At 34.1% G+C, this 13,884-nt stretch overlaps 2 protein-coding genes across 2 annotated transcripts; one reads left to right on the top strand and one right to left on the bottom strand.

Moving 5' to 3' along the window:
- Nucleotides 1-5,452: 5,452 nt before the first annotated feature.
- Nucleotides 5,453-5,893, bottom strand: LOC101253064 (uncharacterized). The gene has a single exon (XM_004234632.5). It carries the CDS (start codon nucleotides 5,891-5,893, stop codon nucleotides 5,453-5,455), a length of 441 nt encoding a protein of 146 aa, XP_004234680.1.
- Nucleotides 5,894-12,308: 6,415 nt separating this feature from the next.
- On the top strand, nucleotides 12,309-13,884 carry LOC138347400 (uncharacterized). The gene is made up of 2 exons (XM_069295699.1): nucleotides 12,309-13,001; nucleotides 13,204-13,884. Exons 1-2 carry the CDS (start codon nucleotides 12,309-12,311, stop codon nucleotides 13,882-13,884), a joined length of 1,374 nt encoding a protein of 457 aa, XP_069151800.1.

Raw genomic sequence — 13,884 nt, 5'->3', positions numbered from 1 at the left:
AAGGGAGGATTGTTGGCTTCTGTGGAGGCAAGATCTTCCTTTCTTGACAAGATTAAGGGAAAACAGTTTGATGATGAGAAACTAAGGCGAATCCAAGATAAAGTATTGCGAGGGGAGGCTAAGGAAGCACAAATCGATGAGGAAGGTGTTTTGAGAATCAAGGGAAGGGTATGTGTACCCCGCGTCGATGATTTGATCAACACTATTCTGACAGAGGCTCATAGTTCAAGGTATTCTATACATCCGGGTGCAACCAAGATGTATCGTGACCTAAAACAACACTTCTGGTGGAGTAGAATGAAGCGTGACATTGTGGATTTTATTGCCAAATGTCCAAACTGTCAACAAGTAAAGTATGAACACCAAAGGCCTGGAGGAACACTTCAGAGAATGCCCATTCCGGAATGGAAGTGGGAAAGAATTGCAATGGATTTTGTGGTTGGTCTTCCGAAAACAATGGGTAAGTATGACTCCATTTGGGTGATTGTTGATAGGTTAACTAAATCTGCTCATTTCATTCCGGTCAAGGTGACTTACAATGCAGAAAAGTTAGCCAAACTTTACATCTCGGAAGTGGTGCGATTGCATGGGGTTCCACTATCCATCATATCAGATAGAGGTACGCAGTTTACTTCTAAGTTTTGGAAAATATTGCATGCGGAATTGGGTACTAGGTTGGACCTTAGTACTGCGTTCCATCCTCAGACCGATGGTCAGTCTGAGCGAACGATTCAAGTGTTGGAGGATATGCTTCGTGCATGTGTGATAGAGTTTGGTGGTCATTGGGATAGCTTCTTACCCTTAGCGGAGTTTTCATACAATAATAGCTATCACTCAAGCATTGATATGGCTCCATTTGAAGCATTGTATGGTAGGAGATGTAGGTCTCCCATTGGTTGGTTTGATGCATTTGAGGTTAGACCTTGGGGCACTGATCTCTTGAGGGATTCGATGGAAAAAGTGAAGTCTATTCAAGAAAAGCTTCTAGCGGCGCAAAGTAGACAAAAAGAATATGCAGATCGAAAGGTTAGAGACTTAGAGTTCATGGAGGGTGAACAAGTCTTGTTGAAAGTTTCACCCATGAAAGGGGTGATGCGGTTTGGAAAAAGGGGTAAACTAAGTCCAAGGTACATTGGACCATTTGAAGTACTTAAGCGAGTAGGAGAGGTGGCTTATGAGTTAGCCTTGCCTCCAGGGCTGTCCGGAGTGCATCCGGTATTTCATGTGTCTATGTTGAAAAGATACCATAGGGATGGAAACTACATCATCCGTTGGGATTCAATTTTGCTTGATGAGAACTTGTCTTATGAGGAGGAGCCTGTTGCTATTTTAGATAGAGAAGTTCGCAAGTTGAGGTCAAGTAGAGATTGCATCCATCAAGGTGCAATGGAAGAATCGACCTGTTGAAGAAGCCACTTGGGAGAAGGAGGCGGATATGCGAGAAAAATACCCACATCTATTTAAAGATTCAGGTACTCCTTTTCGCCCTTGTTTTCCTTCTTTTGATCGTTCGAGGACGAACGATGGGTAAATTGGTATCTATTGTAACGATCTGTTTAGTCATTTTGAGCAACAGACTTCAATTCTGGAAAAACTGGCAGAAGCGACGGACCCCACGACGGACCGTCAAGGGCACGACGGACCGTCGCAGGGTCTCGTTTCAAAACACTTAGAAAATCTGAAATTGGGTACTGAAAATCGACTCTCTGAACTTCGTGATGGAATGGAAGGACGGACCGTCACAGGCGTGATGGACCGTCACAGATTGTTCAGTGGAAGTTGACTCTCTGACCCTTGCGACGACCTGCAGGACGGACCGTCGCAGGCACGACGGCCCGTCACAGGTTGCACAAATCCCAGGCAGAGTCGGATTTCTGGTGAAGTTTTAAGGGACGTTTTTGGACTATTCTTTCCTTAATTATAGATTTCGTGGGGTTATATTAATAACTAAAATTCTTAAGGGGTTAAAAGAGGTAACCCTAAGTTAATTAGTGGGGTATTATTGCCATCTTTTATTCTTAATTATATACTAATTAGGGTAAAAGAAAGAGGGTTTGAATAAAGAAAATAGAAAGAACAAGAGAGAGAGAGAGAATCGAACGAGAAGGGAGAAACAAAGCTTTGGGGAAAATTCTTGCTTGATTCAACTCTTCGGTGGAGGTAGGTTATGGTTTTCATGCTTCATAAGTAAACTCTTAATAGCGAATGATATGTGTTAGTAGTATTGTAAACCTTCTATATGCTTAATTGTATGCTTGCATGAATGATGTGATTATGTAATTGTGAATAAATAAGCATGATGAAGCTATTGAATCCCAAATCTTGAAAAGAAACCCTAATCTACTTTGTTAATGATGATGCCTTGGCATAAAAGGAGGCTTGATGAACGAAAGTGGTGAGATTAGGGGATCGGGTGCCACGTTCCGGTACCAGGATAGAATATGGATCAGGTGTCACGTTCCGACACCAGGATAGAATATGGATCGGGTGCCACGTTTCGGTACCAGGATAGTATATGAGGATCGGAGTGTCACGTTCCGACACCAGGATAGAATATGGATCGGGTGCCACGTTCCGGTACCAGGATAGTAAATGAGGATCGGAGTGTCACGTTCCGACACCAGGATAGAATATGGATCGGGTGCCACGTTCCGGTACCAGGATAGTATATGAGAATCGGAGTGTCACGTTCCGACACCAGGATAGTATATTGAGGAGCGGAGTGTCACGTACCGACACGAGGGGAATAAAGATAATGAATTTTGAAATATGTTAATATATACAATCTAATGAACTAAATTCCCAAATGAGTATGATGAGGAGGTGTGAGTCCTCATTGATGTGCTTGGTGTTGTAACCAAGGGTTATGGTAACTGTAAGTGCTGCATGCTAAGGATATTAGTTGATTTTATGATATTGCTTAATACATACTGTTTTCTATTTTGAGTTGGCCGATGATACCTACTCAGTACCCGTGTTTTGTACTGACCCCTACTTTTATATTTTTCTTCTTGTTATTTGTGGAGTGCAGCAAACGTGCCGTCATCTTCGACTCAACAGTAACTCAAGCCAGTCTTCGTCACACCGGATCTTCAGGGTGAGCTAACGCTTCTAGCTTGGACTGGATCTTCTCCTTCATGTCTTGATGCCTTGAACTTCCGGCATGGACTAGCTGCTTATGTATTTTTAGCTTCTTAGAAACTCTTAGAATTAGTAGTTTAAAGTACATGTTCTTGTGATGATGACTTCCAGGTTTTGGGAATAATTGATACTTATTGAATCGGTTTTTATTAATGAGTTTAAGTCTTCCGCATTACTTTCTGTTTATATTATATTGAAATGTTAAGGTTTAGATTGGTTGGTTCGCTCACATAGGAGGGTAAGTGTGGGTGCCAGTCGCGGCCCGGATTTGGGTCGTGACATAAAGGTAAGTCATTTTCCTTAAATTTCTAGAAAATGAATTAATTTGAAAAATGTTTTCCAAATGATTTTACCAAACTAAACATGTGAAGATTGAAACATGTTTTCCTCCTTACGAAACACACCCTATATGTTCCACCATGATGAGGAAATAGAAACCAAGAGAATCGTTCATGTTAGATTGTTCTTTTTATAAATCTAAATCAAAGGACTTCAGTTTTCTTCACCATTTTATTTATTTATGGAGAACTTATATGTTATATTTGGATGGAACTTTAGTAATTTTTTTACTTGGTGACCGTTTCTGAATATTTTTGGCAGCAAACGTATTTCTTTCTAAGCATATTCAGAAAATTTACACATTAAGTTTGATCATTTCCTGCTACAGTTCATCTAATTAAGTTGGAAAATTACTATTCTCTTAGCTTCTCATATCATATGTATATTTGATCAAAGATAACTGCCTCTTATGCATGTATATGGTTGACTTTATCCAATACTTTGAATTTTCTTTACTTCATTTCATCTTTTTGAACAAACCAATTTTCAAGCTGGCAACGGTCATACTGATCTAGTAGTATACGTAGGAAAAATTACTAAAATGCACGTCTTATGTTTTTTTTATTTTCAATATTTCCTTTTATTTTTAAAATCTTCTAAAATCTCTTATTTCTTTAATGCATCTGAGCTACGTATTAATGTATCCGAGTCAATATTTAATTTATCCGAACTACATATTATATATCTGATTTATTCTATAACGTATTCGAGCTTGTTTTTAATGTATCTGAGTTACATATTATGTATACGGTTTATATTATAATGTATTCAGATACTCTTTAATATCTCTGAGTTATATATTATGTATCCGATTTATATTATTTTTTAAGAATTAATGTAATTACAAACTAAAAAGTGATAGATTGTAATTTGATATTATACCTACATGATTCCTAACAACAAGTCACCCATAAATTTCTATAAATGACTTGATTTAGATTTTATCCAAAAAAATCATCACCCTCCCCCCTTATTTTAACCTAATAATTATTTTAGTTTTCCATAATTAAAAATAATTATACACATGAAGTGTCACTTGATATTCTTTTAAAATAAAAGTAGAGAGTATACACCACGCACCTTAGCTGCTCAAATAAATGTGTTATAAAAAGTAAATAATTACATAATTATAATGAAATTTGTGAGGGGAAATGACAATTCATAAGTATTTTTTTGTCAGTATGTCTTATGGGGCTTGCAAGTACACATTCATATGTTCTTCTCCTTCCATTGACTTCCCAAATGGTTGAAATAAATCATCCCGTTCATATTAATTATTTAATTAATCTTGTTCAATACATTTACATTAAAAAAAGTAAATTTAATTTTTGTGAGCAAACAACTCCACTTGTGCAAATATGCAAAAACCAAATTGCGAACCAAAATACTCCAAACTAAGATTTCCATACATATATATATATACTAATCGTGTATTAAATTTACAGTAATTGTACATTTCATTATCCTTTATCAAATTGTAAGATTTAAAAAATTATGATACAGTCCTTGCTGTCGATAGACGTTAATTATAGCAGCAAATTCTTAAATATGATTCAGATAAAGAAGAACAATTTTGTATCACCCAAATAAATAGCTTTGAATCTTAACTTATTTATAAAACCAACTATTTACAAAATAAAATGAACAGTACTTAAAGTTGAATGAAAATCTTTCATTACTGTACAATATTTTTCCTGCTCCTTTCTTTGATTCCCAATGGGATGACTCAGATCAACTCTTGCATGAGAAATTATGATTGTTTTGGAAGTGTCTTTGCACATTTTTCAAGGTCAATAGCTCCAACTTTCATCTTTTCAAAACATATCTTTTTTGTTACCTGATTTGGATCAATAACTGAATGGTCAATCGCCATCGTCCTATTTTGCTAAGCAAAATACTATTTCACCCTTCTTAGCCACGGTAACTTTTACCGGACATAACAAAAGGTTATTCAAATATAATTTTTTTCACCTTATTCTGGTATTACACTCAACTTCGCCGTCTTTTTTCCTCTTCTTCTCCCACTATCACCGTCATCGCCGTTCCTTGTCACTCTATCACAATTCTTTTGTTGAGAAAATACAAACAATTTATTACTACTACTAGTTCTCTTTAATGCAGAACTCGCCTTCACAGCTAATGCTGCCATTTCTTCAGCCCCAAGTCTACTCTTTAGCCTCTTCAAAGGCATAGCGAAATACAATTGACCCAATTGAAGTTCTTCTTCTGCATTTATGGCGGAAATCTTATCTCCAAATTCCATTTCATCGGAGTTACAGATGAAAATAGTTGGATCTTTTTGTAAGAGATACCAAGCTTTTATTGGATAAGAAAACTCTTGTAATCTTCCGTCTTGTAGTATTATTTTCGCGGTCGCAACAGATGTGGATTCACAAGAATTGCATATACCCATTTTCAATTTACTATCGCTAAAAATTGTATAATTTGATTAGTTGATTTGTCTTATTATATAGTATAGGATGAATTTAATTTTATGAGAAGAATAAAAGGGATAGAGTTTAAAGTAGGAGAGAAGCAAGAAGGGGAGTGAGTATAAATAGTTTTGAGTAAAGTAGTACTAAAAAGCCACCGCAATTATGTACGTAACAATGGGACAAAATAATAATCAATTACTGAATTTTATAGTGATTATTTTATTATAATATTTAGGTTATTTTATTATAATATTTAGGTTGATTGATTCTTAAATTTTTTAATGATATGTCTAGGATTAAAAACTCCTTTTAATATATTTTTAATTTTAACTCCTTTTTTTTAATTTTTTTGGGTCAATTAAAAAAGTCAAATAAATAAATTTAAACAAAGAAAATAATAATTTAACAGGGTGACGATGTCTTCTTAGACATACTATTGAACTATTTTGTTAGTTTATTTTAACTTTTCCATTTTCCATTTTACATGTTCCTTAAATAGCGATAACATATTGACAAAAGTATTTTATTATAATATTTAATCATAAATTTGAAAAATATCTAATTATCCGAATACAAATTATCTTGTATGTACTATTAATGAGATTTTACTTGACGTTAATTTTTTTTGTAATTGGTATTAATGGGCAGCGCCTTGCCAACCTGTAATATAATTAGTGTCAGGCTGTATAGTGTGTTAGTTTCAAGAAAACAACATTTAAAAATATTTCTTTTAAGTATTTTAATTTGTTAAATTTGGTGTCAAGTTAAAATTAAATTAATAAATTAAAATAGACTGAAATATACTATAATAATTGATTCACAATCAAATATTTCTATAAATTTAGTAATATATATTGAATTAAGTCCGCCCTTGGTTTTCTATATGTTTTGTCAGTTTTTGTTTTCAAGTCCCTTTAAGAACGAATGACATTTTTATATTTAAAAGTTGTATATCTAAAGTACTTCGTGGCTACAAATGTGACAATCAATCTATTGTTTATTTGAAGCACAAGATTCCAAATGGTAATTCCCCAAAATGGGGATTCCAGATTCCAATTATTTCAACTAACATGAATCCATTAGTAAGCTTTTTCAGCTACTATCTAGAAATATTTAAAGGTTAATAACATAAGATTAAAGTAAGCATTTGAAAAACTCAATTAAGATAAAAATAGTCGGAGGCATATCTAAGATTTTAAGATGATAGATGTGCTATTAGAGAAAAATGTTGATGTAAGCTATAGATTTGGTTAATTTAACATTTAGGTTCTTATGATTGAAAATCATTAAAATTTTAAAATTATAGGTCCAAAATTATTTTTTATCTATCCAAACAACTTAGCATCACACAATTTTAGAAAGAAATAAAACAAGATACATAAAAAATTTAAATTTCTAACCTCACTTAGAGAAGTGCAATCAGTCATTATCGCACAACATTACATGATACTTTCAAGTGTCAGTTAACACATCTATATATAAATATTTTAAAAAAAATATCATACTACTATATATGATTTCAGGAGGGGAGCATGGGTTCACGTGAATCCTTGACCACCTCATGGATACACCTCTATTAATATTGACGAATATAAATGATTTTCACTATATTTAGAAAGGTAAAAATTGTCAATCCACGAATTAATTTATGTTTCGATTCAGAAAAAAGGTTTGGACGTGGAGAGAGTATTATTGAAGAGAAATTTATTACTTACATTAGTAAGAGATAATATTTTTTAAGTTATGATACGACTTGGACAGTTTTCCTTCATTTGAGAAGACTATTTTAGAGTGTAAATAAAGCTAAAGACCTTAATAAGTTTGACAGTTTGACATAGAAGTTGCTATTTTATTTCATGCATTCAACTAACATTCAACCAAAAAAAAAATCTCCTAATTTCATATTAAAATTAATCAGAAGATTCGTTAAAAAAAAATACCAATTTTCATGCATGTATCTACAAATTTATCGACATGCATGCATCTAGTCTTCGATGTGTACAAGGAGACAAATGAAGAGAAGTACAATTCAAGACTTGATAAGTCAGCTCCATTTTCTAATTATTGTTGCTTAAAGTTAAGCGATTGAATATTCATGTTATTCTTTCTTGCTTTTTGCTTGTTAATATATTTTGTTACTTTTTAATAATAATAAGAACTTCTCTTTCGACAATATATGAAAGTGTGCAAATCAATTTAATATAAAGGTGGACAAAATTGATAATAATTAATAAGTTTGATAATTACTATTTCCAAATCCTAATATATTTGGTTTTAACATAAAATTAATGTACATAAAGTATGTGATTGGAACTTTTGGATCTATTATCCAAAACTCACAAGGTCTGTCACTTAAATTTTAAACCTTGGGGTCTTTCTCCGACACAGAGAGACGAATTTAAGTTTTTATATGTAACTAATTTAATTTTTAAATGTTTATTGAGTTTATTATATTTTTAAAATTATAAATTAGTATTAAATTATTTTTAACTTTTAAGAATTAATTTATTTAAATCAATCAATAAATAAAATAATTAGCTAAATTAATCTAAAAGATGTAGTCAATAATCAATCAAACTGCAGCAAACACATACAATCCGCCCTACATCAAATTCTACGATAAACTACTTCAAAATTAAATGAAAAAGACATACACAAGTAATAAATTACTCTCTTTGTTTAGAAAAGAATAATTTACTTTTTTGTTATTTTGTTTTAAAAAAATTGATTTTTTTTAACATTTTAATTTCAATTTTTCATATGGCATATTTAAGGATCATAAGATCAAAAGACATTTAAATACATTTGACATAACTTTAATTTAATATCACAAAATTAAAAAATTATTATTTATTTTTTCAAACTCCGTATCAAGTTAAATTAATTTATCATTTCTGAAATACGGAGAGAGTAAAATTATATCCCGCACTATTTCAAAGTTCACATCCATTCACAAAACACATAATAATTCTTTTTTTTAAAAAAAAAAAAACTTAGAATGAATATTTCAATATTCAATAAAATTGTGTAATGAGATTTCCTTCTTCTGATAGATTATGTGGCTAGATCAGTCTAAGACTAGGGATCGAGTTGGCAACTTCAACTTTTAATCATATTTTGACTTTCTTCAATAGTGAGAACCACACATAGTCAGACAAGGAGTCCAGTACACTTTTTTAACCCTAATTGTCAAAATTAAAGAGACATTTTCCAAAAACATACATCAAAACGGGTAGTTCTTTCATTTATGAGCGGACTATAACTATATGCATCTTTTAACATCATCCCGTTAATTTTAATCCCGTCCAAAATAATATTACACAAACTCTAAAGGTAGTGGGTGAACTACAATTCTTTTCATTTACTCCTCACACGAATCTATATATTTTCTACCTCACATGAAGCTATAACTCTAAAGTGAGTTCGCCACACATGGGCGAACTACTATTCTTTTCATTTACTCCTCACACGAATCTATATATTTTCTTCCTCATATGAAGTTATATCTCTTTCTTTAACAATTAATATGGGTTATTCACTCTATATTTTTCATTGGTCTTCTACTTCTTTATACTTTTTATTTTGATTCTTGAAATTTGGTAGCCATAGGGGCTGGAAAGGGACGATTTCACCATAAAATCTTTATCAAATATTAAGGTATGGGATCTATCGCTTTTGAGACCTTTTCCTCAAAGGGGTTCCTTCAAAATGGATTTCTAAAGTTGAGTTTTCACGTGGGGTTCATCCAATTACGAAATTGATGTTGTGAACTGAGTGATTTATGTTATCTTTAGGGTATAATGGATAGATTAACATGTATTTTAACTTGATATGGTAATTGGTGATTGTTTGATCTAGATTGAAGAACATGATCCTCAACCTCGAACCCTAGGTTGTGATCTTGATCAATATTGTATTATGATCATTCAATTGACTTGGTTATTGATTAGATTACAATCCTATGGTGTTATTATGAATAAATTAAGATGAATTATAGGTCTATCATGCTAGTTCTTGAGATGTGATATAGGTTATGAAGTATGTTGTGAAATTGGCCTACGTATCTTGTCTTAAGCTATGATTTAGTGTTGAATTGTGTTATACAGATGCAATTGGTATTCTTATCTTATTGGTTATCATTGTGTGATGATGTTACTCCCCTAATTGGGTTGAGTTATGGGTTGATGGTAAGACCTTGGTCATGAATTCTAAAGGAGACTTGGTAAGTCTTATGATCTCTATCTTTACTTTTAATTGTGATTAATTGTGGTTAAGTCGTGATGCTATATTGGAGTATGCATTGTATTAGGATTGATAGGATGGTATAATGTTAAAATGAAATATCTTGACTATGTTGTGAGGTTGGTTAAGGTGTATGTGTTATATGGATGGTGATGACTATCAATGTGCATTATTATGATATGAAATTCTAATGTGTTAACCTCATTTATATGAATTGTAATGAAAGGACTTGTACTCATACAATTCTTATTGAGTTGTTGATGATGATGATTATACAAGGGGTAGACCCTAGGACCTAAACTAAGCTATGATTGATAATTAAAGGCTTAAAGACATTTAAAAAAGGGATTCTAGCTTAGCAGCGAGTGAAGTAGATTGAGGAGTGTCCCTTCCCACATAGGGAAGGTAGGAGCACTAAAGTAATCTTGATATTGGAGACTACAATGCATGGAGCATAAAGAGGGTCGCAACTATATCTCCTAGTTCTTGAATTATATTGCCCCTATAGGAATACTAGCTAGTGGATCTATGTAGTTTCTATATTTTATATTTTGGTACTACATTGGCAAGTAGTCAGCCTTCTTTCGGTGTAGGGTTTCATGACACCGATTCCACACTAGATCATGTGGTCTATGTCGGTTAGGGCAAGATTTTCCCAAAAGGTAAAATGAATTAAAGGATTTGAACTCTAACTAGGATAACCTAAGGGGTCTAGCTTAGTCTAGATAGGGGTATTGGACTCTACCTAAGCATTGTACTAGTTAGCCTTGAGGGGAGTCTTAGGAGGATGTTCTTGTATATGTTTACGTTATGATGATATATGATATGTACATGATGAACTTGCACATTGTTAATACTATATGTTGATTAGTTCACTTATAAGTATGTGTTGTGTTATGTTATTAAAATAAGATGGAATGTATATCTAAATGTTATATTATGTGAAGTTGGACATTGGTTATGGTTTCTTGTTGAGGCTACTTGATTGAGTAAGGTTATGGGGCTTTGCTTGGTCATTGCACTTGTTTACTTGATAAGAATTCATGAGTAATTGTCTTGCTAATCATGATATAGTTGACTCTTAGCCATGCTTGTGATGTTATTCCTTAATGATAGGGTTGTAGCAAATTATGGGTTCAAGTATGTTGGGATACATATTACTTGTTTGAGTAAGTAAGCATATTTGGTTGATTGGTATGACTTGCTTGATTTTGCATTAGACTTTAAAAAAGGTAAAATGGCATGTTTTGACCAAATGTCCCTTTTTAGCATGTTTTGCTCTTATATGTGCATATGGTCTCATACTTAGTACATGTGGTGTAGTAACCCCATTTTCTTCCTTTTTCCCAAATATTTTATGTTCTGGTCGTTGAAGGTTCATTTGAGACGACTTGAAGAAGGCTTGGATATTCTCTATCATCCAAGTGGGTAGGTCCTCACTTTCCGAGGACGATGTCAATATCTTCAAGTTGCTTTGTTTTCTAAGACTTTTATGTTCATTCCACTTTCATTGTGTATGACTTGTATAAGCCTATATGTGGCTTCTTCACCTTTGATGTAGGACTATACCCAAATTGTTATGATCGTTTAGATGGTATGAGATGAGACAATCTTTGAGTCTATTTGCTATTTTAAATATATGTATGTGCAATAAAACTAGAATACTATGTAACCTTCCTATACGAAGGGTCTATATACACTCAATATATATATGTGTGTGTGTGTGTGTGTGTGTATGTAGAGGTCTATGTAAACCTCCAAGTAGATGAAATGAAAGTTTTAAATTTTTTCGCAAATTTAAACCTATGAATGTAATTACATGAGACTAAGGGGCTAGTCTTAGTCCTAAAAGAAGACGACAATGTTGGTTACGTCTTGGGGGTAAACCCAAATGTGACAAGCTTGGTATCAGAGCTATGTTTAATATCATTGAGTTATGTCTCTCTCTCTCTCTCTCTCTACAACGTCAATGTAGTTTGTATTCATAATTGTGAAGCACGTCACACTTATGAATAGGAACCCCTGTGATGCTTAGGTATCACTCTCTATGTCTCTTGGAAATCTTATATTGTTCCATAAGAGTATACATATGGTATGTTTTTGCATCTAATCCTATTATTGTGCCTATAGGAAGAATGAACACTTGAAGGAATGCGGCTCGGACTTGAAGAGGAAACTGCCAATGCGGGAGCTCCTCCTTATGGTGATCAAGTTCCTCCGCTTGAAGAAGATGCTAGCATGGAGCATGCACCGGTCAATCCTCCTCCTTTGACAGATGAGAATATAAGGACCGTTCTTCTTCAAATGGCCCAAGCTATCACAACTCGAGCACAAGCGGCCACGACTCAAGCCCAAGCTATGATGGCCCACGTAAATCAGGAGGTTGTGCCCCGTCCTGACCAACAAGTCACTACTATGGATTCCCGTCTAAGGGATTTCACTCAGATGAATCCTCCTACTTTCCAGGGTTCTAAGGTTGAGAAAGACCCCCAAGAATTCATCGATGAAGTCTATAAGATATTTTTGGCTATGGGGTTGTCCACGAGCAAAAAGGCCGAGTTGACCACTTATCAACTCAAGGACGTGGCTCAAGCATGGTTTGTGCAATGGAGGGATAATAGGCCCTTGAGAGGTGGTCATTTGACTTGGGAGATCTTCAAGAAGACTTTTCTTGATCGGTTCTTTCCTAGGGAAATGAGAGAGGCCAAAGTGGTAGAGTTCATCAACCTTCACCAAGGAGGTATAAGTGTTCATGAATACTCTTTGAAATTCACTAAATTGTCAAAATATGCTCCTTATTTGGTTTTTGATCCTAGAGACAATATGAGTCGCTTTATGATGGAGGTATCGAATGATTTGCAAGAGGATGTCATTCGGCTATGTTACACGACAACATGAATATTTCTCATCTTATGGTGCATGCCAAGCATGTGGAAGAGGCAAGGTCTAGGAGGAAGAGTAATGATGCTAAGAGGTCAAGATCTTTTGACGGAGAACTTCAAAGAATAGGCTTGAGATACAAGACAAGCCTAGATTTAATAAGCAGGTTTCAAGTCAAGTCCCTTCCAATTTCCCAAAGGTTAGTGGTGATAGGGTTTCTAACCCTAAGTTCAAGAAGGGAAAAGATATTAAGTCACCAACCGGGAAGCCAACTTGTGGAAAGTGTTGCAAGAAGCACTATAGTGATTGCCTTAAGGGGACGGATAATTTCTTTAGTTGTGGAAAGAGTGGGAACAAGGTGAGGGATTGTCCTAATATGAGGAGTTTAGAAAAGGGTAGTGGCCAAGCTCAAGCAAGTGGTTCTAGCGATGCTCCAAACAAAAACAACTTTTATGCTCTCCGCTCTAGGGGTGAGCAAGAGACTTCTCTTGACGTGGTGACCGATGTGTTGAAAGTCTTCTCTATTGATGTATATGCCTTACTTGATCCCGATGCTACTTTATCATTTGTTACTTCCCTAGTAGCCAAAAATTTTGATATTTTACCTGATATTTTGTATAAACCTTTTATAGTGTGTACTCAGGTGGGTGAGTCGATTGTTGCAGAAAGAATGTATAAAAATTGTCCTATGATGTTGCCCAATAGAGTTTCTTATGTTGAACTAGTAGAACTCGATATGCTTGATTTCAATGTTATATTGGGTATGGATTGGTTTCATGCTTGCTTTGCTTCAATTGATTGTAGGACAAGGTGGTGGAGTTTAACTTTCCAAATGAACCCGTTGTAG

Source organism: Solanum lycopersicum, chromosome 3, assembly GCF_036512215.1.
Source record: "Solanum lycopersicum chromosome 3, SLM_r2.1".
NCBI classification, from domain to species: Eukaryota; Viridiplantae; Streptophyta; class Magnoliopsida; order Solanales; family Solanaceae; genus Solanum; species Solanum lycopersicum.
This window is presented reverse-complemented; position numbering and strand designations above follow the sequence as displayed.

Bases quoted from the DNA above. Each gene is read 5' to 3' on its own strand.
- LOC101253064 (XM_004234632.5), bottom strand. From the start codon at position 5,893: ATGGGTATATGCAATTCTTGTGAATCCACATCTGTTGCGACCGCGAAA.
- LOC138347400 (XM_069295699.1), top strand. From the start codon at position 12,309: ATGCGGCTCGGACTTGAAGAGGAAACTGCCAATGCGGGAGCTCCTCCT. The intron at 13,002-13,203 runs GTATCGAATGAT...TTTAATAAGCAG, and splicing joins TGAGTCGCTTTATGATGGAG to GTTTCAAGTCAAGTCCCTTC.